The sequence below is a fragment of the Delphinapterus leucas genome, chromosome 1 (genome assembly GCF_059928025.1).
Source record: "Delphinapterus leucas isolate spDelLeu-1000000601 "Yukka" chromosome 1, BTC_Dleu_Yukka2, whole genome shotgun sequence".
Classification (NCBI taxonomy): Eukaryota; Metazoa; Chordata; class Mammalia; order Artiodactyla; family Monodontidae; genus Delphinapterus; species Delphinapterus leucas.
Window position 1 is genome coordinate 59138355 of NC_143129.1, and position 24452 is coordinate 59162806.

At 43.6% G+C, this 24452-nt stretch overlaps 1 protein-coding gene across 1 annotated transcript in view; it reads left to right on the top strand.

The window, feature by feature from the left end:
• Positions 1-24452, top strand: part of ASTN1 (astrotactin 1) — a 163783-nt gene that overhangs the window by 107033 nt on the left and 32298 nt on the right. Inside the window, exon 14 of the mRNA XM_089901297.1 lies at positions 18206-18474. Within this exon, the coding sequence (XP_089757423.1) occupies positions 18206-18474 (269 nt within the window). The remainder of the gene's footprint in view (positions 1-18205; positions 18475-24452) is intronic.

A 24452-nucleotide genomic window follows, 5' to 3' on the forward strand; every position in this document is an offset into this window, starting at 1 on the left:
CTCTTTTCTTCAAATATGGGAGAATATTATATTCTGGACAGTAGGTGTTATTAAGCATTATACCCATGCCCCACATGACTTGTGAAAATAGTGAATGTGGTGATAACAGAGATGTAAAATGAGTTTACTATGAGTCAGCCATGATAGCAAACCTCATATTCATTGTTAAAAGTATTTTTATGTTTAAATGCCCCTGGCCAAAGAAAACCTATTCATTTCACCATTCCCATGCGTTCCTTACCATCACTGGGAGACAGTATGGCCTAGTGGTTAAAAGCAAGGTTTTTGAAATCTGTATAACCTTAGCTTTCTGAGCTTCACTTTGGATATCTAGCAAAGATACAGAGCAAGGTGTAAGGATTCAATGAGATCAAGTATAACAAAGCATTGAATTTATGGTGAGAACACCATAGGTCAGGGGCCAGCAAATATGACCAGCAGGCATATCTGGCCCCGCTACCTGTGATTGGATGGCCCACAAGCTAAGAATGGTTTCTCTTTAAATAAACGGAAAATAATAATAAAAAGGAAAATAATATTTTATGACATGCGAAAATTATATAGAATTTAAATTTCAGTATCCACAAATAACGTTTTATTGGAACAAAACCATGAGTATTCATTTACGTATTGTCTGTGGCTGCTTTTACACTCAAAGGCATAATTGAGTAGCCTGCAAAGACTGAAATATTTACTATCTGACCCTTTACCGAAAAATGTGCCGATTCCTGCCATAAGTGGTCGGTAGCTCTTGTTATTAAGGATGCTGTTATCCCTCAAGGCCAAGCCCAACAGCTCCCTCCTCAGTGAGGCCTCCCCTGATCTAACTGTCCTGATATTATCTGGTCTTTATTTGATCCTTTAAAAAAAAAAAAAGCAATTAAATTCTGTATGTCTGTCTTATCGCCTCTATAAGGTAATATACATCCTTTGAATGTAGGGATTACACATAATTCATTTTGGTATATTCAGAAGACTTGAACAGTACCTTGTAAACAGATATTCAGTAACTTAGTATTTGCTCTATTGAATTGAGTTCCAGTTTGGGTCTTCTGATTTTGCTTGATGTCAACGAACTTTGCGATGGAAAGAAAGTCCTGGGAGTCTGAAGACAGAAGCATAAAAAGGGTCTAAAAAGATGTACAGTCAAAAAAATAAATAATGGTAACAGCCTTGAAATGAGTACTTAACCGCTATACACACAAAGTCTCAGCACCGGTTACTTGTTGACAACATTGGATTCCTACTGTCTCTGAAAACACAAAATTAGATGTGCCTCAGGGATTTGGAGAAATTAAAGATGAATTTTCTTATCTATCATTTTAAAACGGTCCTAGTCTCTCAGCTTTCTTGACACCCTTTAAATTCCTGGCGTTGGGAGAGAGGTTGTATTTTGTTAGGGGGGTGTGTGTGCATGCGTGCACATGCACATAAGGACAGATATTCTTTCCGTTTTGTTCCTTTATTCATTTGGCATTAGACTAGAATAAAGACAAATATCCGAATTATCCTCCAGTAGACTTGTTACCGTAGGAATGAAAATTAGATACAAGATCCTATAGTGGTAAGCTTTATAGAAACAGATAGAATTCATGACTTAATATATCTGAAGTGGCTTATTTTCTGTATTTCGCTGTGGGTTTTGATTCCAGATTGATACAAGGGAAAGATACCCCTGGGATCTTGCTGATACCTAGGAGGGATTTGCTTTTACTCTTTTCTGTGAAAATAAGAAAGAATCTAAAAATCCTAGCACTCTTTTAGTACTAACACCTAAGTATTGTAAATAATTGTTCAAGACGTGGAGTGGAGGTCCTGAAATACTACCATTTATAAACCATCCACTCCATGCAAGCACCATCCAAATAGCATTGCATTTCAGGGAGAAATATTTTGTAACTTGAAAGGTTGGTTTGGGAGATCAAAATTTAATCTTATGCCACTAGTGTAGCATTTTTATTTGAATTAGTTAAAGCTCAGCATGGTCAACAGCATCTTTTCTACCCCTTTCCCCCCTAATATTAATGAAAGAATCACCCAATTCCCAGAGAAATTTGTTGCAGCCTTGAGGGTCCCCTTGGGACGGTAGAGATCACGTCACTCTGAACAGGCTTGCCGTCAAGAGCAAGGATGCCTGACAGACAACCAACCACATCTTTTGATTGATGTCATGCATCAAACCTGTACGTGGAAGCATGTTGTCATAAACGAATTATAAATTTAATGGCATCTCTTCCTTCCCTCTTTCCCATCCCGTGGGGCTCTTGGGGACTTTGTGACTCCAGTACTGAAGCCAGTGACTCAGACATATTCTGTCTCTGCTACCTTCTGCCAGCTCAGTCAGGTACCTCGGGACTGTCAGAGGTCTGGACCAAGTCATGGCTTTCTCAGCCTCATTTTGGGGGGCAAGTGTTGGAACCCTTCCTCAATCCTAGTTTTGTTTCCCCACAATGTGAGGGACTTCTGATCCCTTTACTACGTAGGAACTGACTTTATAGCCACCTTGGTGGGTTAAGTTCCTGCAGACTTGAAGCCTGCTACTTTAGTCCCTGTTACTGAGTATTCTTGAGTATTCTGCTATCTCTAGCCCGTAGAGATCCTCGGTTGGTTTTTGTTTTGTTTTGTTTTTCTTGAGCATCAATTTAAAAGAAATCATTATGTATTTATTGAGTACCTGTTGGGTGCCAAGACTGCTAGGCGATGGAGTAATGATGGTGAACAATGGCTGCCATTGAAAGCTAAGATACCAGAGGCCCTGCTAAAGGGCTTTGCCTTTATTATCCCATTTAATCTCAGAACAGTTCTATGAGATGAGATAAGTTCTGTTATAAACCCATTTTACAGATAAGGAAACTTCAGCTCAAAGTGGTGAAGCATTATGATAACTCTCTGAGCTCTGAATTTGAACATGGGTCTTTGCCAGTTGTGGTGGGAGCCTGGGATATGACATGCTCACAGCATCCACCTCTGGTTCTTACCCTGAGACCAGAAGGACTGCTGCACCCCTCTCTGGCCTTCCCCTTCATTTCCAGGACCAGACATCTGCTTTCCCACTTTGACTGCTGGTCCAACCTCAAGGGTCCCAGAGACTCTAGCCTCCTTATAGCCCATGTCCCAATACACCATTGGGTCTGGGAGCTTCTGCTGGCTCGGTGGCTGAGTGGGGCCATGTCTGGCTGGCAGGCTGGCTGCTGGGGCTGTGACTGTTGCTGTTCCATGTAAATCACTGCCCAGTCATTTCTTTATGGAAAAAAAAAAACCATGTGTGTGCATGAGAGAGAGTTAGACATTATAGGAGACCTTGGCTTTAATGGGGAAAGAGACAAGATGGTTATCTTTATTGGTTATCGTAACTGCCAACTGGGCCCTGCTACACGAATAAGAGCTTCCTTCTTCCTTGGCAGGGCCCCATGCAGAAACCACAAAGTTATGTCTTTTTAACATTTATAATTATTTTAGTATCTACTATAATTACAAGAATTCAGGGAAGTAACTGCCACTATGATTTTACATTACTTCCCTGGGTTGAACGTCATGATTAAGTTTTCCTTATGGAATTTGAATGAGATGAGTTAAAGGTGGAATTTGTTAATATATACACACCTTTTAATCATTGTCTGAAGGGAGAGTATGAGGTCTGACTTCTACAATTGCCCCTCATTTTGTCGTCCCCCTGCATGGAACTGTCTGCATAGGTGTTCCCTCCTTTTTACTTTCCATGAAATCCTTTATGAGATGAACATGCATGATTGAGTAGGTCTGTTTTTGATCAAGAGTATAAAAGTTTTCTGACCTACGTTATTACGCACCTAAAGTAAGACTGACCACACAGTGCTTTTTTCTAGCAAAATCCAGCCTGCAAGGGGACCGTAGATGGCCAGTTGGAATCTACTCCTTGTGGGGATACCCTTCCCAGGGCCAGCATGTGGTCCTCTTGGCTGGAGAGCATGCTTGTTTACTTTTGGAATAGTTCAGGCCATTGTCATCAGAGTCTGAATCAGTAGTTTTCAAATTAGGCTGCTTGTACCCTGGGGCTCTGAGAAGATGCGTGAATGGCTCCATAAACAATACAGTTGTTTATTTTTACCACACAGTAATGATGTTCAATGACTAAGGAGTCTATTCCTGACTTTCATCTCTTTTACATACTCGGGTTAGTTGTAGAATTTTTAAAAAGTGTTCTGACGATATTTATAAAATAAATTACTCTTGGTGACCTCCAACATGTTATCTGAAGTCAGAATCATTTGGTGTGCCTGGTAACATGTATATCCCCCACTCCACCCTGCTGATTTAAGGAAATACTGAGAGCATCAGGTCACAGGTTAATAGACATTTAACATTTAGTACTGTCTATATGACTCCACTGGAAGCTCACGTCTAGTTTCTCCTGGACTTTTCTCTTTGCTGATCTTAATCTGTATCCTTTGACTGTAATAAACCATGAACACAAGCATTAAAAAAAAAAGGGATGTGGAATTCATTCTTCTGAAAGTGCTCCCCCTGCTGTGACACATCCCTGACAAGTGGCTGTCTGGCATCTACAAGAACCCTGCTACTAGCCAGTGCTCGTCATCTCCAAGGCTGCCCATCCTACTTGGTATCAGTTATAAATTAATATAAAAATCGTCCTTGAAGGAATCAAGAGGCTTCCAGGAATTTAGCCTCCCCACCCTCAGGCGTAGGTTTCAAAACTTCCTCCTAGGTGTACCCAAAGCCTGTCTTCCACACCTCTAATATCACTCCCTGTCGTATCACTGTCTCCTTTTCCATCTACTCCTCCCACCATGCACACTGGAAAATGAGCTTTCTTGTTTCTTATTTATCTGTGTACATTAGCACTGAGTACTGTACCTGACACATAGTAGCACTCAATGAAAATTTGTGGTTCAGTCAACTCAACTCCCTCTCACTTAATAAGATCCCTCCCTTGGATCTCCATTCTGCCCTCTGAGATATACAGAATTCATGAGCTCCCTCTTCCACATGACAACCCTTCAGATATTTACAGAGAGCACTGCTAAGTCTGCTTCCAAGTCTCCCTGTATCCATTCTAACTGCCCCGATTCCTTCAGCCAGTGTTCATATGACACTGTCTCCAGGTGCCCCAGAATCCTGACTGCCTGGCCTTTCTTTGGAGTCTCTCCCCACTTGTGACTCTCAATCCTAAACCAACTCAAGGCGTGTGGCTTGACAAGGCACTGTCTCTCTCCATCACCTTGGTCACTACGCTTTCTTAATACAATCTAAGATATTTATGGGCTTAGCAGCCATGCTCCATTCATTGCCATCCTCTTCATCTTGTAACCCTTGCTCTCCCATGCATCCGGCTCTTTCCACCATTTACAAATGGTGTTGCAACCAGGCTGAGCCACTGAGTGGCCCACACAAACCAGTGTGGGTTGAAGCTCTGGGTGAAACCCCATCTTATAATGAGAGTTTCATTAAGTTTGGACAGGCAGCTGCAGAGACCAGAGAGTCTGATAAGAGAGGGCACAGGTTACTGGGAGATGAAAAGAGCCTGGTCCACTCAGTGCATTTTAAACTCAAGAGGACCAAGGGGTGTGGGACTTGTGTGGAATCCAAAATCGCCATCAGGAGCCACAGTCTATTTGAGCTCAGGGCTCCAAGGAGCAGGAGAGCAGCATAAATTTCAGTGAGGCAAAGCTAAGTGGTAATGGACTTTAAGTCCTCTCACACATAGTTAATTTGCAGAATAAATTGGTCAGGGCAACAAAAGGATTTAACACCCAAATTCATTTGCAAAACAGAAGCTAGATGAGCATCAAGAGGAAAATGGAGACCGTTACAACATTCCCTTGCCGGTTGGAGTAGTATTATTATTGAATAATATTTTTATTAAAAATTTCTAGACCATTTGGTAGTTAAAGATATTTATAAGTGAGTCCTTGCAGCATCCAGCAAGGCATCAGATCTTTCGCTGTGGAGCTACACAAGCCCCGAAGACTCCCACCCTGCCCCGGTAACTCAGGTTAGCATCCCGAACACACACACACACACACACACACACACACACACACACACACACTCTCTCTCTCTCTCTCTCTCACACACACACACACACACACACACACACACACACACACACACACACACACACACTGTACACAATGTGCTGCCGAGTTTTTGTAATGTGGAGGCAAGGCAAGTAATGATCGTATGTCAGTTTTACCCATTTCAGAATCGTCACAGGGTGTCCCCAGACTGTGCTTCTCTTGTCTAGGTTTGAAGCGAGAAAGAAAAGAGGTGACGAGGTAGGAGCTGGAGCCAATAGAAGAGATGGAATCAGTGGAGTCACAAAGAGAATGTTGCTGGGCTGATGGTCCTGGCAAAGCTAAAGGCGCTCATGGGTACCCCCAGCTGAGAAATAACACTGCGTGGTGAACAAAGGGAATCGTCAATTTCACTCTGTGGATATGGCCAGAAGCTCACAGAGGCCCCCAGTGGAGCCCTCAACATTGGCAAAAGCCAAAGCTGGTGCAGGGAGCTCCCTGTTCTCTACACTCTCTCTGTTTCTATTACAGTTTTCTCCCTCTTCTTGACCCCGGGCTATTCCCCTGTTTTTCTGGCTCCTTCTTGGGGAGCACCAGGAAAGAGGGAAGGCACCGGCCCCTGAGCGGTCTGGGGGTGCACACTTGGCTTCTCATCTCAGCCTTCCAGACTGGAAAACAAGACTGGGGAAAAAAGCCTTTAATCTCCAGACAGGGGCACAGAAAGTTCTTTCCTGGTGGCCCCGCTGAGCTTGCCCACTCCTCATGTGGTCTTTCTGCTAATGGAGATTTGAAAATAACTAATCCCGCAGGTGTTCCTCATTTTCACCTCTCTCCCAGCCTCGTCCTCCCTCCCACTCCCTCTCTCCATGCTGCTCTGTCTGTAGCGAATCAGCAGGGATAATCTACTGCAGCTCTGCACATCCGGAAGGCTGTGACTCTGAATCTCTTATGTCAGGTTTGTTTGTTTGTTTATTTATTTATTTATGCTGGTTTGGAAAAAGCTTTAATGCAATGGATAGTTATTGGAATAATAACTACAATAAATTTAGTATCAAGCCAAGAAGATATTAACTGTTTTTTTAACTATCTTTACCATTTGGAATCACAAGTTGAATTTTCAAAAAATAAAGAAAATGGATAAAAAAATGATACCATGCATTGTAAGCTATAAGATGTGGTGTTATCAACAATAATCTTCATATTGATAATTATACTTAAAAAAAAAAATGTCTGGCAATGATCATCCATTTCACAGAGAAATCTACCTCATGATGGAGTTTGGAAAGGCAAGAACAATGAGTTAAGGGGACAACCTCTGTGGCCCAGGTCCCTTTGGCCTGTTCTCCTCTTCCCTACCAGGAGGAGGTACATGAGAATCATCAGCTGGCCTGTGGATGAGATGGGGGACCCTGATGCCATTGAGATTTAGCCAAAGTACAGGGCTTCAGGGCTGGTTCTTGATCCTCTGAGGCCTTGGGGGCCATCTTCAGTCTGGCTGCACACAGCTGCGGCTGGGCTGGGGACGCTGATGGAGCTGGAAACTTCTTCCCTCTTCCCATTGTTCTGAGAGGAGGTCAAAGGGATGGATGGCCAGCCCCCAAATGGCCAGCCAATGCATTGTCACTGGCTGTGGGGCAGGGCAGGGCTGACTGTAAGTGTCACAGTGTTAGAGGCTATGGCTGCTCCAGTGGGTTGGATAGTGTCCCCCCAAAATCAATGTCCATCTGGAACCTCACCTTGTGACCTTATTTGGAAATAGGGTCTTTGCTGATGTAATTTGGATGAGGTTATCCTGGATTTAGGGTGGGCCTTGTGTCTTTATAAGAGAAGGCAGAGGGAGATTTGGACACACACACACAGAGAAGAGGGCCAGGTAACACCTGAGGCCAAGATCGGAGTGATGCAGCTATAAGCCAAGAAACACCAAGGATTGCCAGGAGCCACCAGAAGCTAGAAGAGGCAGGAAGGATCCTCCCCTAGAGCCTTCAGAGGGACTGTGGTCCTGCTGACATCATGGCTTTCGACTTTTAACCCCCAGAACTGGAGAAATAAATTTTTGTTGTTTTAAGCCACTCATGTGGTGTCATTTGTTATGGCAGCCTTAGGAAACGAAACAGGAAAGATTTGATATGAACAAAAACCTTGGCCATCCACCGAGAGTCACATGAGAGGCATTTGGTGAATAAAGACGTGAGACTATAACAGGCAAATGAAAAACCGGAATCATATAAACATTATAAATGTGGGTGTTACAAAAATAAGCTCAAAATGGATTAAAGACCTAAATGTAAGGCCAGAAACTATCAAACTCTTAGAGGAAAACGTAGGCAGAACACTCTATGACATAAATCACAGCAAGATCCTTTTTGACCCACCTCCTAGAGAAATGGAAAGAAAAACAAAAATAAACAAATGGGACCTAATGAAACTTCAAAGCTTTTGCACAGCAAAGGAAACCATAAACAAGACCAAGAGACAACCCTCAGAATGGGAGAAAATATTTGAAAATGAAGCAACTGACAGAGGATTAATCTCCAGAATTTACATGCAGCTCAATAACGAAAAAACAACCCAACCCAAAAGTGGGCAAAAGACCTAAATAGACATTTCTCCGAAGAAGATATACAGACTGCCAACAAACACATGAAAGAATGCTCAACATCATTAATCATTAGAGAAATGCCAATCAAAACTACAATGAGATATCATCTCACACCAGAATGGCCATCATCAAAAAATCTACAAACAATAAATGCTGGACAGGGTGTGGAGAAAAGGGAACCCTCTTGCACTGCTGGTGGGAATGTGAATTGGTACAGCCACTTTGGAGAACAGTATGGAGGTTCCTTAGAAAACTACAAATAGAACTACCATATGACCCAGCAATCCCACTACTGGGCATATACCCTGAGAAAACCATAATTCAAAAAGAGTCATGTACCACAGTGTTCATTTCAGCTCTATTTACAATAGCCAGAACATGGAAGCAACCTAAGTGTCCATTGACAGATGAATGGATTAAGAAGATGTGGCACATGTATACAATGGAATATTACTCAGCCATAAAAAGAAATTGAGCTATTTGTAATGAGGTGGATAGACCTAGAGTCTGTCCTACAGAGTGAAGTAAGTAGAAAGAGAAAGACAAATACCGTATGCTAACACATATATATGGAATTTAAGAAAAAAAATGTCATGAAGAACCTAGGGGTAAGACAGGAATAAAGACACAGACCTACTAGAGAATGGACTTGAGGATATGGAGAGGGGGAAGTGGAAGCTGTGACAAAGCGAGAGAGTGGCATGGACATATATACACTACCAAACGTAAGGTAGATAGCTAGTGGGAAGCAGCCGCATAGCACAGGGAGATCAGCTCAGTGCTTCGTGACCACCTAGAGGGGTGGGAGGGAGGGAGACGCAAGAGGGAAGAGATATGGGGACATATGTATATGTATAGCTGATTCACTTTGTTATAAAGCAGAAGCTAACACCATTGTAAAGCAATTATACTCCAATAAAGAGGTTAAAAAATAAGTAAATGTGGGTGTAGACAGTGCACACACAAATTTATTACAATTTTTGATAGGGAGTACCTACAGAGTACCAGGTGCTGGGCTCTAGGGATGCAGGGATGAGCAAGTCCCACCCTGGAAGTGAGTGGGATGGACAAGACATAAAACTAAACTCAGTCTGTTACAGTGTGGTAGGTACCCCTCTGGACACAGGCACTAAGTACCTTCTGCTAGGGATGATGGAAGCAGAGTGGCATATATATATATATGTGTATGTGTATATATGTGTGTGTATATATATATATATATATATATATATGGAAGGATGGAAGGTAGGGAAGAAAGAAAAGAGGGGAGGGAGGGAGGAAGGAAGGAGGGAAGAAAGAAAAGAGAGGTGGGGAGGGAGGGAGGAAGGGAGAGAAAGGAAGAGAGAGAAAGGAAGGAAAAGGGAAAGAAAGACATTTTTAGGGCGTGTTGGGACAACAATGATATCCGCCGGGTCTCCCACAGCCCACAGACGTGTGCACTAAGTGCGCTGTGCACGTGCTTCCGGACAATCCCCCTGAGCCACTCAGGCTTCCTGGCCTGGCCTGTATGATGAATCCTAATGAGGCTTTGGGTTGCAGCCTTGAGGAATTGCAGGCAGTCAGAGAGTAGAAAGAGCTAAAAACCTTTTGCTTCTTTCCATCCCTGTGTGTTTGTTGAACGCTTATCAAGTGCGGGGCCTGGGTGAGAGCCACGACGCTCCAACAAAACAGAGGCAGCTTCTTGCCCACTGGGGAGGAGCAGTCTAGCTGATTAGAAGAGCTCATTTTTGTAGTAAAAGCTTCAGGGCTTCCCAGGAATTCTTGGATTTTATTTTTGTTCCTCTTGAGACGCATGGGCTGTTTAGAGATGCATATTCAGGCATCTTTAAAGTGGTGGTTGCATCACTGGGCTGTCTTCATATTTTCCTTTTCACACTAAGTTTAAGATTGAAAAGAGGTCACTTTTTTTTTTTTTTTAGCACTTGGGGTCACTGCTAGACAAAGGCTGTCTTTGCGTTTTTATTGATTCCTTGGTAGAGGCTGCTCTCCTGCTATTTCTCGGACTCAACCTCTCATCCCAAAAGGAACATCACTATTACTGACCAAAAAGAGGCTGACGGAGGCTTTGGCCAATTTGTCAATTTGTTAGGAAATTAAAACTGTTCCCACATCAAAGCTGACTAAGAGCTTTTGGCAAGGACAAAGCACTGCAGCTACACCAAACTTCAGCTTCACATGGACCTGCTGAACCAGGAGCCTCAAGCAGGCAATTATTCGTTTGACAACATGCCTATTAAGAGGGGGGCAATCTTCAGAAAATGTAACCTTACGTTATTGATCCACTTTTTAAGAGCTGTTTGGGGACGAGATACTATTTTCTTTCTGTCTCCTACAGCTTCCACATCTGCATGGTCATAATTGATGAACAAAATCATCACCTGCAGGTGCCTTGGGGAAAGGTTTAATTCTGTTTGGTAGGCAATGCTTCATGAGTGAGGCAGAAAATTGGAAAACAACATTTTTAGAGAAGAAAAATGTCAACAAGAACTGGAGGAAAACTAAGCATTTTCTGCTAAGTGCCAGTTAAAGAAAACATTTAATTTTCCAGAAGACACCTTTTCTTGAACGTCCCGTTAATGGTGCTTTGCTGAGGTGCCCAGTGGGTATTTGATGACCACTGACTATTACACTGGACTTCACCACACCCAGACATGCCGTTCACGCTTATAACAAAAACCATCTGATCTGCTATTTCCAGAAATTTCTTGAAGGAATACCAAAGAACTAGAGCTGAAGTGTACACTAACTTTAGTATTTTTTTGGTTTACATTACATCCCTGTATCTTACTTATTTTATACTTAGTCGTTTGTGCCTCTTAATGTAACTTAACTTTAGAACACAAAGGATACATCCTGACAAAGGATTTTTGTTTTTTAATTGTGGATTTATTTGTAAGGAAGGACAAGAGTATAAACTCTCTGGAATTGGGACTGTTTCTGAACATGTTGGTTAGTTGTCTAGTATTTAATCCCAAAAGAAAGATGTGCTTCCTCTGAGCTAATGGGTAGTGATGAATGTGTAGTGGGAAAGGTGGATGGGCTCCAGTGTGCAGGCTGAGACTGGGCAGAGTAGAAAAAGTGCAGAAGGCGTGGTTCTCTGTGACCGTCCTTGGGGTCTAGAATGCCTCTCTCTCTTGCTGTCACACTGCCTTGTTTGCTGGTGAAGTGGTCCACACAATGTTGAATCCCAGTACAATGCTATCGCTCAGCTCTCAGAGCTGCCTAGAACCCCACAGCAATGTACCTCCACCTCAGCTACTGGTACCCATGGCCCCGCAGGCCCAGGACACCAGTCCGGCCTTTTGACACATTGTGACATTAGTGACCACAACTTTCTCACATTTTCTAGTCGCAGGAGAACCACTGTCTGCTCTTCAGCGCCACAGTCGGCTACCCCTTTTCTTAAGCGTAAATCCTTAAGTCCCAAGGTGATTACCCAGTGCACATTAATAACCTCTGAGATATGTGTGTATACTTTCAAAATTTGCAAAATGTATTTTTGCAATATTATCTCAAATCTTTGTAACTAGATTATCTCTGACCAATTCCCGTTTGTACATGAAAGTAGTGGAACTCACTCTAAGTTGATGTCTCTTTCGAAGAAAACTAGAAAATCTCAAAAGAACCCAGGACAGCAAGGTGAGAAATGAAATTAAACCCAGCCTGTCTAGTTAGTACCTGCAGAACACAGGGAGTAGTCATTTGTATACAAGTCATTATAAATGATTTATTAGTTGGACAAACATTTGTAGGCATTCCATAAATATTTGTTTAATGAATTGTCAAATGCATTAGTTACATTACATGTTAGGCACTGTGGGATATTATAGTGGCGAACAAGACATAATTTCGTCCTTCAAGGAGCCAATCATTTGATGGTGTGGCTGGCAGCAGTGTAGATAAGTAGACAGGCATTGTGAGAATCATTAATTTTAGAGAGTACTCACTATGTCCCAGCTCCGCTAAACTCTCTGCATGGATTTTATCAATCCATTGTTACCACAGCCTTACTAAATCAGTTGTTATTATCATCTCCATTTTATGTATGAGAAAGCCCAGGCACAGAAAGGTTAAGAAACCACCCCCAAACTACACAGCTAACAAGTGGTAAGGTCAGAAATCAAGCCCAGGCAGTCTGACTCAGACCTTGCAGAGAAGTGGATGGCTTGGGGGAGGTAAAGTACATAGATTTAAGATTGATTGGGAGAGCAAGAAGGAACCCACAAAGAAGCCAGGATTTCTGGCTCGAGCAATAGGGAAATTGATGCCCTTTCCTGAGCAAGGACCTATGGAAGGAGGAGCAGGTTGCTGGGAGGGTGTGGAGACATGAGGACTGCAGTTTGGGACACGTTGAGTTTGAGGTGCCTGTTGAACATTCAGATGGATTTCCAAGCAAGCATATTAAGTTCTATTATACTTGGGGAAGCAATCCCAGCTAGAAATGTAGCTTTGGCTGTCGTCAGATAACGTTTTTTTTTCTTTCTACTTGATTGCTTGAAGCTTTGGTAAGGGGCTAGAGACTATTTACAGATGCATTGGCTTTATTCTTTATGTTTGACTTGTTTTTAAAATTTAAATCTATGGTCATGACTTACTATATTCACTCCCCTTTTCCCTCCAAAAAAAATATATATCCATGGATATATAGATAGAAAGAGATATGGAAATGGATATATACACCTAAACCAGGGAAAGGAGTTTCAAATATGAAGAAGACACAATCCCTGCCCCCAGAGCACCCGTTATCTCCTATTGAGGTGTAGAGAGAAGTGGCCGGGTCACGCCCTATCCACTTGTCCCTGATTATGAATCCGTCGTATTGTATTTTGGTCAGATCTCAGAAAGTGTGTCTCATGGCAGGTCTAGGAGTTCAATTTAAGGCCATCCAGAGCGACCTGACCCTCTCTGTTTACAGACATAACTAAACACCGTAAGAGGCTGATTTGACCCTGGGTGCATGGGTGGAAATGTGAATTCGGGTAACTTCAGGATTTCTGGTGTGAACAGGAGTAGACTGGGGTGGGGGGAGTGGGAGTGGGGGTAGGTCATGGAAATCAGGGTGTCCGTGGGCTTCAGGGTGCAGTTCACTATGGCTGTGCTTCATTTACCCCACGTCAGGCTTTCTTTCCTGTGGGTCCTAAGCTGTCTCCAAAAGCTGGGATCTGACAAGTTTGCATTTGATTTTTTTTTTGGCTGCCTGATGAACTGCCTCTGTAGTTCTAGCTGTGATGTCATTAGCATCTCATTGCCTTGGGCACTGACTCAGGAGAGAGATTCTTAAGCAGTCCCAGAATCCTACAGGAATGGTACCAATTTACTTCATAACAGCTAATTCACCTTCATGACCTGTCAGTTTCCAGCAGCAGAGCATACCCTGGATGAGGATGGTCAGTCACTTTTATCCTCCTATGCTCCTGAGTCTAGGTGGGTCAATATGTACATGCCTAAGGCCACAGGCACATCCACAAAGAGATTTTGAACACTGAGGATGCCAATAATCTCATAGCACAGTATTCTATTGGGGAAATTCATCCACTGTGTGCTGTAGGATACAGATTTAGCCTAAAGCAAATGGCATTTATTTATAGCAAACTGTATTTGCAGAATGCTTTGCAGTTTTGGGGTTGTTAACGACATTCCAGGTTGGCTGTTCTTCTACTTGTAAGAAAGCTAAGTGTGATGAGGACCCCACAGCCTCCCCTGAGAGCAATAGGGTGAATTTTGCAAACGGGGCTGAGTGGGGGGGAGCACACTTGGGTATTCTTGGTCAGAAGTTACCTTTGTCAGTTATATTCTTTTAAGACCTTAATTGTAGCTTATTTTTGTCCAGAAACTGTATATTTGTTGAAATAGAATATTCATTTTATTAAGAAACAAGATAGTGTCTCAAATTACTAGAGCATTTCTACCCAGGATCTAGAGGGCAGAAGAGAGACGAAGTAAGAAAGGACTGTCATTGGAGTAGACATAGAAGAAGGTGGCCATTGAACCATAAGGAAATAAGGCAGAGACTCTTCTCTCCACTCTCCACACACAGACCTCGCCACCACCCACTCCAACACTGAGCTGGGGTTTAAAAGCAAATGTCAAAACTCAGACTCTCCTGAAGCTTTTAGGTTTGAACTCTTTCACTCCCCACAGACACATTGGTTATTGGTACTCTCTTTGGGCAAAGGGAGATTTATCTGGGCTTTCACCACTGGACTCCCATCATTTTAAGGAGTATTTCCCGATCGTATCTTTAATGGCGCATGGAAAATGCATTTTCTTTTTGAAAAATCTCTCTCATACACACACATCTATTCTTCGCTGGAGCCTGAATAGATGGCTTTGGGGAGTTAGCTGCTCATTACTTCTGTGTAAATCTCGCTCCTCTCTAGACAGCTCCATCCTGCATGATGAGGGGACCAGAGGGGCAATTCGTCTTGGCCTCCAGCAGGGCCTGCTCTGTATGGGCCTGAATATTATCAGGAGAAGGAAAATACAATTCTGATGAAAACAAGAGTTTGGTGGCCTCTCACCATCTTCCTCTGTAAACCCCTTCCTGTGCTTCTCTACGTCCTAATCTTACACCAGTCCAGGGCTGAAGGATACTGAAGGGGATTAGTTGCATCTTGATTTTAATTGGGAAAGCCAGAAGACGGAAGCAAGGGGAGCAGCCCCTCAAATGTTTACAGCGATTACAAGCCTTAATGATGCAGCGCTGGAGGGCAGGGAGGCTGTCACTCAGCTCGACTGCGTTTGGGGTTGCAGTGCCCTCTCGTGGCCCAATTTGTCTGTCAGATGGTGCACCCTAAGTGATGAATGCGCAGGGGTTATATGTCTTATATACGGATATGTATGTAGGGTGTGGGGGTAGTTTCTGGGTGTTTGGGGAGTGAAAGTGAGAGAAAAGAAATCTGGTGGCATATTATTTTCCCCTTTAAGTAAACTATACTCCATGTGAAGGATATGGAGGGGGATATATATATATATATATATATATATATATATATATATATATATTTTTTTTTTTTTTCCCTGGTACGCAGGCCTCTCACTGTTGTGGTCTCTCCCGTTGCGGAGCACAGGCTCCGGACGCGCAGGCTCAGCGCCCATGGCTCACGGGCCCAGCCGCTCCACGGCATGTGGGATCTTCCCGGACCGGGGTACGAACCCGCGTCCCCTGCATGAGCAGGCGGACTCTCAACCACTGCGCCACCAGGGAAGCCTCTGGAGGGGGATTTTTATTTTCCCTTTAGAGTTTTATTTTCCCTTCCTTGTGTCTCTCACAATTATGTCTCTCACTCTGTATTTTTCTCCTTAGGATAAGTTTTATGGATTTGTTTTACTCAGCTTTTTATTATTTGATTGAAAGGAAATTGTACCATGACTTTTTTTTTTTTTAAAGTAGCCAGGTGTTATTTTTCCGTAAGTTTATTTTCTGTGGTACCACAGTGGCCACACCGGATTGATCACGCCTTTTCTTTCCTCTCACAGAAGTCATTTTAGAGCTGATATCACCACCTCGTGGTCATTTCATAGAAATGCTTCTCGCAGCCTCTTTGTTGAATACTTTCTCAACCAGGAGGTTGAGATGACATGTGGATGGATAATGAAATGCTTGTGAGGGTCAGGAGGGCCAGCAAGAGACCCTTCGGCTCCCCGGCAAGGCTTGCACAGTGAAATGTTTCAAATCTTATCTTGAAAAGAAGCATGGTCTCTTTACTGATTTTTTTTTTTTCATTTACTTTCTCAATGAACAAAGGCCTGTTTTTCTAGAAATCACATCATAGTTGCAAAGCTCTCACCCCACCCCTATTTATCACAGCCCAGTTCATACAGCCTGTTGAAGAAGATTGGAGGCCTGGCCAGGGGCTGGGTGAGGAGAGTCCTCCTGCCAGGTCGTGGCCGCTTTACGAACCCTCCCAGTGGGGTTCACTGAGTTTCATGAGCCTGAATGTCAATCAAGATGTACACGTGGCTTGGAGTTGACTCTGGGGCTAGCTGGTATGGGCTTCTGGACTTCCTATTGGAGGCCATCACTCTTGGTTTTGGTGTGTGCTGTTATGCAGTTCCCTTATAACCTAGCAAGGGCTTGAGCTCAATCTTTGATCCGTTATTAAACAAAAGGCACGTGTGAAATTATATTCCATATTTATAGTTTCTAAGTGAGCCTTTGCCTTTGCACACAGAAGGAATCTGGTGTCAATGGAGCTGCTGGTAAAAATGTCTCATCTGCACAGGGATGATGCTCATGTGGGAAACAACAGTGCTGAAATGCCCCTGGACACTTCCAAACGGTCTTACATTACATCGCGAACAAGGGGAGAATAACAGTGCTCCCTGAGCCCCATCAGAGGGAACTCTGCTATGAAGTCATATCTCACAATTACCTTCTGGAACCACTTTGCAAATCCTTCCAACCAGTTTCCCCAAAGATCTGGTCCCTCAAGCTCGGCACTCTTGATGAGCCTGAGAACCAGAAGGAACATTCTGTGTCTGCCTGTTGTTTCCAAAAGCCCAGCCATCTCCCTGAAATTGTTTCATGTTCGGGCATACAACTGTGCACAAAGGACCAGGGATCTCCTAAGGAACCCAGAGCTTTTTGTTAGCAGATTCTACTTCCATCTTTCTTTAGACTTAATAAATTAAATGAAAAATTATGAAGGCTTGGAAGAGAACTGTCAAGCAATGCTTTCTTCCATAGGGAAGAACTCTTCTGGTAGGCATTTCCAATGTTTGTCACCAAAAATAAATCAAGAGCTTCCCCAAATACCTTTTACTCATCAGTCAAGGGCAATGTGGACCCATCTTTCAGGCTTTGTAGTGCAAATCTTTTTGAAAAAGTCAAACTTCCTTCTGTATCTTTAATACATTGATTAATAATGAAGCAGAGAAGTCCTGTTATTCCCTCTGACTTAACGGCTTTAGGATCAGACAAGACTGGATGTAAATTTCAGATCTCACTATATACTAGCTGTGTGGTCCTGAGGCTCTTGGCCTCACTTTCCTCATCTATGAAATGGGTGTAATGATAGAACTCATGCGGAGAGTTGTTATAGGGGTTAAGGGAGATCTTTAAGAGATCTCACTTTCACTGTACAGACTTGATAAATCTTACTGATAGTTACGATTAAAACTATGATGATGGTGCTTCAACATGCACTAGCCGTTGTGCTCTGTGCTCTAAAAATAGTTGGCTATTTATAACCAATGCTAGAGGTAGGTATTATTAATATCTTCATTTTTGGGTGAAGAAAATGATTCATAGAATAATCACTGCTATTATTGTTTATATTATTGATGACAGCCATAAATCCTGCACAGGTACAGCAGAAGCATCCGTCTGAAAGGATCCGTGGCACTGATGATTCTCAGAAAGGAAGAAAACCTGGTCTCACATTTGGAAGGGTCATTTCCAGCTGTGTGGGTTTCTGGGAGGATGGGCTCCCCACATTGAGTGGGATAACAGCATCACATTCTTACCCCCTCAGAGTCATTTTCTGACCTCGCAAGGACTTGAGTCTAGCACTCAGGGGCCACGAGGCCATGCAAGTCCCTGCTCTTTCACCTCCCTCACTGTTCCTTTTTATTTTGTGTCTGCCAGGCAACTCCCCATCCGACGAGTCAGAGGAGCGGGAAAGAGACCCCAAGGTGCTGACATTCCCAGAATACATTGCCAGCTTGTCAGAGTCTGGCACCAAGCGCATGGCGGCTGGAGTCCGCATGGAGTGCCAGAGCAAGGGACGGTGCCCCTCGTCCTGCCCCCTGTGTCATGTGACATCCAGCCCTGACACCCCTGCCGAGCCAGTTCTGCTGGAGGTGACCAGAGCAGCCCCCATCTATGAACTGGTCACCAACAACCAGACGCAGAGGGTAAGAGGCCTGGGACTCGGGGTTCAAGGTGGCATCAGCAGCAACAAAGGGCTTTCCAAATGGCCTGAGGGGGTGACAGGGTCAGCTGAGCTCAACGCTACAATATGGAGAGTGAGACTTTTTATTTAACTGCTCCAGCCACCTAATTTGCTTAGATTTGCATTTTTGCATATTAAATCAAATCAATGCATCTGCGACACCCATGGTGATGACTCAGGAGTCACCGCTTGGCATTTGTACGGGTCTTTGAGCAACAAGGGCTGGAAGGAGGAAGGGAGATAAGGAGGCATGGCAATCACAGTCACCAAAGCTTTGTTCAGAAAGCCTCAGGGGGTGGTCGTGGGAGGGGACTCAGCAGTTGGCCCGGCAGGTGGGCCAGCTCCCCTAACTGATCCAGGACTGGGTCAGCTAGGCTAGAAGGAGCACATTAGGTGCAGATCCCCAAGGGAAGGATCTGCCCACCTTAGTCTGGAGGGGGTTGGTTTTCTGCCCATCACTCTGACTCTTAAGAACAAAACTCCACATCCATGCAGATCTTTCTGCCTTATATTATGCAGCTGGGTCATGACATTTCCCAGCCACTCCTCTTTTTCCTCTGCCCCTCCCTTTCCCAAGGTGCTAGCAGGAAATGAATGGACCCAAAAGGGTAAGCTAAATAAATGCAGCAGAGGCAGTGACTTACCTCATTTCCTAGCGCTCTGATCTTCTCAAGGACGTTAAAAACAGAGCGGGTCAAAACACAGACAACAACGACAACAATGACAAAAATAGAAAACACAAAAGCTCAGGGTGGGGGACTTCTGAGACTAGGCAAAGCCACTTTGGGGAAAAGATATAGTAGAGTCACAGCAGTGAGCTGCTTGCCTGCCTGAGAGGTGTGTCTCTCCAGGTGGGGTGATAATTGCTTTCTCTTTTCTCTTTCAAGGGACACCTGGTGCATCACAGTTTGTTTCATAGGTGATGCTCAAACCGACAGGAGGGATTTTGCATGTGTGTGTGTTTCTCTCGCCTCTCTGCCTCTGCTACAGATACCTCATTGAGTGTTTGAAAATAAGGTTTTTCACAGGAACAAAAAAGATAAATTGTTCCTTTGGCCTGCAAATTTCTCTTCACTCTGATAGAAGTGACTATGGGAAGAGAAGTGGGAGAGAAGAGACCACTGGAGGTGGGTTTGAAAGGATGATGAGAAGGAGGGGCTTGTGTCACCATGGAAACCCCAAAACTGCAGTGCTTTTAATCCAATGCCCAGCCCTCCCCTTACATGTCCCACTCTGTCTTCTGTGAGCACCCAAGGCTGCTTCTCTGAGCACCCCAGGAGCTCCTGTGCACTTGCCTGGGAGCAGCAGAATCAGGGAGCTCACGCATAGAACCATCCTTTGGGACAGGGCATGCGAAGCTGCCGACAGGGAAGAGCTTGGCGGGAGAGGGGGGCCTGGAGCCCCTGCTTCCTGTCAGGCCAGTACCAGCAGAATGAGGAAGCTGAAGATGTTTTGTCTTTAGCAACGCCCCTTTCTGGATCCCCTGCTTGCCAGAATTTAGCCCCTCTCTGTCTCCCTGCACTGGTCTTAGGAGAGTGGTTGAGAGATACCTCCCATCTGGCCATATTTTGAACCTTTAATTTCTAAACACATAGAAAGGTGGCCTGAGCAGGAGTTCAGTCACCATATCTTCTCTCTTCTTCCTTAGACATTGTCTGTGTCCACCATTCCCTCCACTCCTCTGCTTTTCTTTCTAATTGTGCCCTTTCTACGAAGGAATAGAGATGAGGAGTGATGAAGCAAAGGACCAGTGGAGGGGAGCTAAGTCCTGGCATTAGTAACTCGCTGTGTTCCTATCCCTACCTGCCTGGCAGATCATCAGGCCAGTTTTCCAACCTCTTGGCCTCACTGTCTTCCTTCTGTCGGACTAAATAATCTCCAATGCCATATTTCAGTCTAGTCTGTGACTGCAATTTAGAAACAAGTAGATCAAACCATATGACAAACCAGGTGTGTCAAACCCAACAAACTTGAAGTCACCACCTTCCACCCTAAACTATACCTGCTTGTGCTTCCACTTCAGTGAACGGCATTCTTTTCTACCAAGTTGCCCAAACTGGAGACCAAGGATGCTTCCTAGACTTTTCTTGTCCCTAACATCTAATCCATCATCTAGGGCCACAAATATCTCAAATCCGTCCTCTTTTTATTATACCCCCTGTCACAGCCTAACTATTTCGGTCATCTATTGTAATATCAAGCCACCATCTTCTTGTTACAGTAGCCTTCTTACTGGTTTCCCTGTTAGACCAGTCAGAGTCATCTAACTAATTAGTCTTAAGGCTAATACGAACTTGTGATCATATAGCAGCAAGGTAATTCAGTGGCTCTGCAGAATCTATTGAATAAATCTAAAGTCCTTAGCGCCTCCTTACAAGGGCAGTTCACTCTCCGATTTTGTCTTCGCTTACATGGTTAGTCTGTACCCACTCTATACTTTATGCTCTATCCTCCAAAATTTAACTCCTTGTACCTCCTTAAACAAAACGCATTTTCTCCCATGCATCTGACCCTTCAGACTTGCAACTCTTTCTCCCGGAAGTGCCTTTTCCCACATCACTGCCACTGGCAAACTCTTAACTGTTACTTCCAAGTTTCACCTCAAACATGACTCTCCCTTACACTCCCAGGCCAACCCGCTGTTCCGTCGTGTAGCTCCCACTGTATATGTGCATACATCTTTTAAAGCATGCATCACCTACTATCCTAGGGTTTATATAGTTGTTCACTCTCCTCTAGACTGTGAGAAACTTTCTCTTCTATGGAATCCCAGCGCCCAGCAGTGGTCACACATAGTTGGCATTCCGCAGAATGAATGAACGAAGTGATGAATAAATGGACAGATGAATGGATAGATGAACTTGGCTTGAAAGTTCAGCTCCTTGGACTTCCCTGGTGGCACAGTGGTTAAGAATCCGCCTGCCAATGCAGGGGACATGGGGTTTGAGCCCTGGCCCGGGAAGATCCCACATGCCTCGGAGCAACTAAGCCTGTGCTCCACAACTACTGAACCTGCGCTCTAGAGCCCACAAGCCACAACTACTGAGCCCGTGTGCCACAACTACTTAAGTCTGTGTGCCTAGAGCCTGTGCTCCACAACAAGAGAAGCCACCGCGGTAAGAAGCCCACGCACAGCAAGGAAGAGTAGCCCCCGCTTGCCACAACTAGAGAAAACCTACGCGCAGCAATGAAGACCCAATGCAGCCAAAAATAAAAATAAATAAAATAAATAAATTTATATATTAATAAAAAGTTCGGCTGCTTTCCTTAGAGAAAAATAATAAAAATTGGAAAATTCGATTTCTTTTCTGGAATCAGGATTAAATCTAATAACAAACAAGGATTCCTATGGAATGCCTGCCTGGCACATTGTAGGTACTAAGAAAAATGTAGTTTTCCTTTCTCTTCCTTTCCCAAAGCGTTCCTTCTTGATTCCTCTCTTGTACCCTCATCCTACCTACACAGTTACCTCTCGCCCAGGATTTAGAGAGTAGGAACTCTCAGCGAATGGTCTGAAACGGCATTTAGAATGTTTGCCATCATATGTATTGTCATCAATAACTTTGGAAGGAAAATCTGATCAGGTTGCTCCCCTGTTTGAAACACTTTGATGGTTTCCTGTTGCTCTTAGAATGTGACACCCACCCCCACATGGTGTCCTAAGAATTTTGTAATCAGCCTGCCACCCTCTCACTTTCTTAGCATCTCTTTGCCCCCGCCCCCGCTCTGTCTCTTACAGCAAGATGAACTTTTTCTTAGTTGATTTTAGAAGTCAAGTTTCTTGCAGGCTAAAGTCTTCTTAATATTGGTTTTTCTACCTGGAATACTTCCCCAAGCTTTGTGAACGGATTACTCTTGACCTATCCCTCCAAGCTCATGGAGGCCTTCCCAAACTCCTCCGTGAGATTGGCCCCCTCCTTGTCCCTTCTGCCACCATTTCACCCTTTTCTGGAGCCCTTATCACAGTTCTGGGTATTTATATAACTTTTGTTTGTTTATTATTTAGCTGTAAGACTTAATGCAAGCAGGGGCCATATATATCTTACGCACTGTATCCTTAATGCTTAGGACAGGAAATCGTTCCTACAGGTGCTTAGCCAATAATAGTTGATTGAAGACTGTAGGGCAGCAGCCATGATGTCTTCTTTATTCTGCTCATCTCAAAGGATGTCTGTTTTCCTAGTTAAAGAAAATACACCTTTTGATTTGAATTTGGTTTAGTCAGGTAAAGCATAAAGTGAGCACCTACTGTGAACTGGTATTCATCCTGGGAGCTGGTGGATATGGTGTTAATCAAGAGGGCTTGATGTTTCCATCAAGCCTGAGATGTAAAATCCGTCCTGTTACCCATTTACTAACCTGTGGCCATGAGCAAGTTACCTAACCTTTTGGACTCTAAGTGTCCTCCACTGTGAATCATGATAACTGTCTAACATAGAGCTCAAATTAAAGTGTTACTGAGCCAAACTCGGGTCTGCTCACCCACGCACAGTAAAGTCAATCTACTGACACCAGATTGTGGTGAAGGAAAATGCAGCGTTTATTGTAAAGGTGCCAATACAAGGAGGACAGGTGGCTTGTGCTCTAAAACCCCAAACTCCCCAAAGGCTTTCAGGAAAACAGTTTTAAAGCCCAGGTGAGGGAGAGGGGTTGCAGGGTGTGTGATCGACTTGTGCACAGTTCTCTGATTGCTTGACGGTGTGGTAACAGGCCGGTGTCGCAGGGGTTAACATTATCAGTCCTTAGGCTCCAGGAGGCCTGAGGGCTACTTGCTCATGGTCATCAAGTAGTTAACATCTTCCATTTGCGGGGGGGGGGTTCACATCTGTAAAACAACTCAGGAAATGTGCATCAGATACTATTATCTAGGCACTTCAGAGAGGAGCTAAAGCAGAGGTATGGGGGAAGGGTCTGCCCCCAGAAAGCTCCATAGGGTCTGCTCCCTTACAAAAGTGTTAGCATTTAAAGGGCTTTGTCTCCTTAGGTAGGTTTATTCCTAGGTATTTTATTCTTTTTGTTGCAATGGTGAATGAGAGTGTTTCCTTAATTTCTCTTTCAGAGTTTTCATCATTAGTGTATAGGAATGCAAGAGATTTCTGTGCATTAATTTTATATCCTGCTACTTTACCAAATTCATTGACTAGCTCTAGTAGTTTTCTGGTAACATCTTTGGGATTCTCTAGGTACAGTATCATATCATGTGCAAACAGTGACAGTTTTACTTCTTCTTTTCTGATTTGGATTCTTTTTATTTCTTTTTCTTCTCTGATTGCTGTGGTTAAACTTCCAAAACTATGTTGAATACTAGTGGTGAGAGTGTGCAACCTTTTCTTGTTCCTGATCTTAGTAGAAATGGATTCAGTTTTTCACCACTGAGAATGATGTTGGCTGTGGGTTTGTCATATACGGCCTTTATTATGTTGAGGTAAGTTCCCTCTATGCCTACTTTCTGGAGAGTTTTTAACCATAAAAACTTATACCTACAATTTAAATGTTGAATTTTGTCAAAAGCTTTTTCTGCAACTATTGAGATGATCATATGTTTTTTCTCCTTCAGTTTGTTAATATGGTGTATCACATTGATTGATTTGTGTATATTGAAGAATCCTTGCTTTCCTGAGATAAACCCCGCTTGATCATGGTGTATGATCCTTTTAATGTGCTGTTGGATTCTGTTTCTAGTATTTTGTTGAGGATTTTTGCATCTATGTTCATCAATGATATTGGTCTGTAGTTTTCTTTTTTTGTGACATCTTTGTCTGGTTTTGGTATCAAGGTGATGGTGGCCTTGTAGAATGATTTTGGGAGTGTTCCTCCCTCTGCTATATTTTGGAAGAGTATGAGAAGGATGGGTGTTTGCTCTTCTCTAAATGTTTGATAGAATTTGACTGTGAATCCGTCTGCTCCTGGGCTTTTGTTTGTTGGAGGATTTTTCATCAC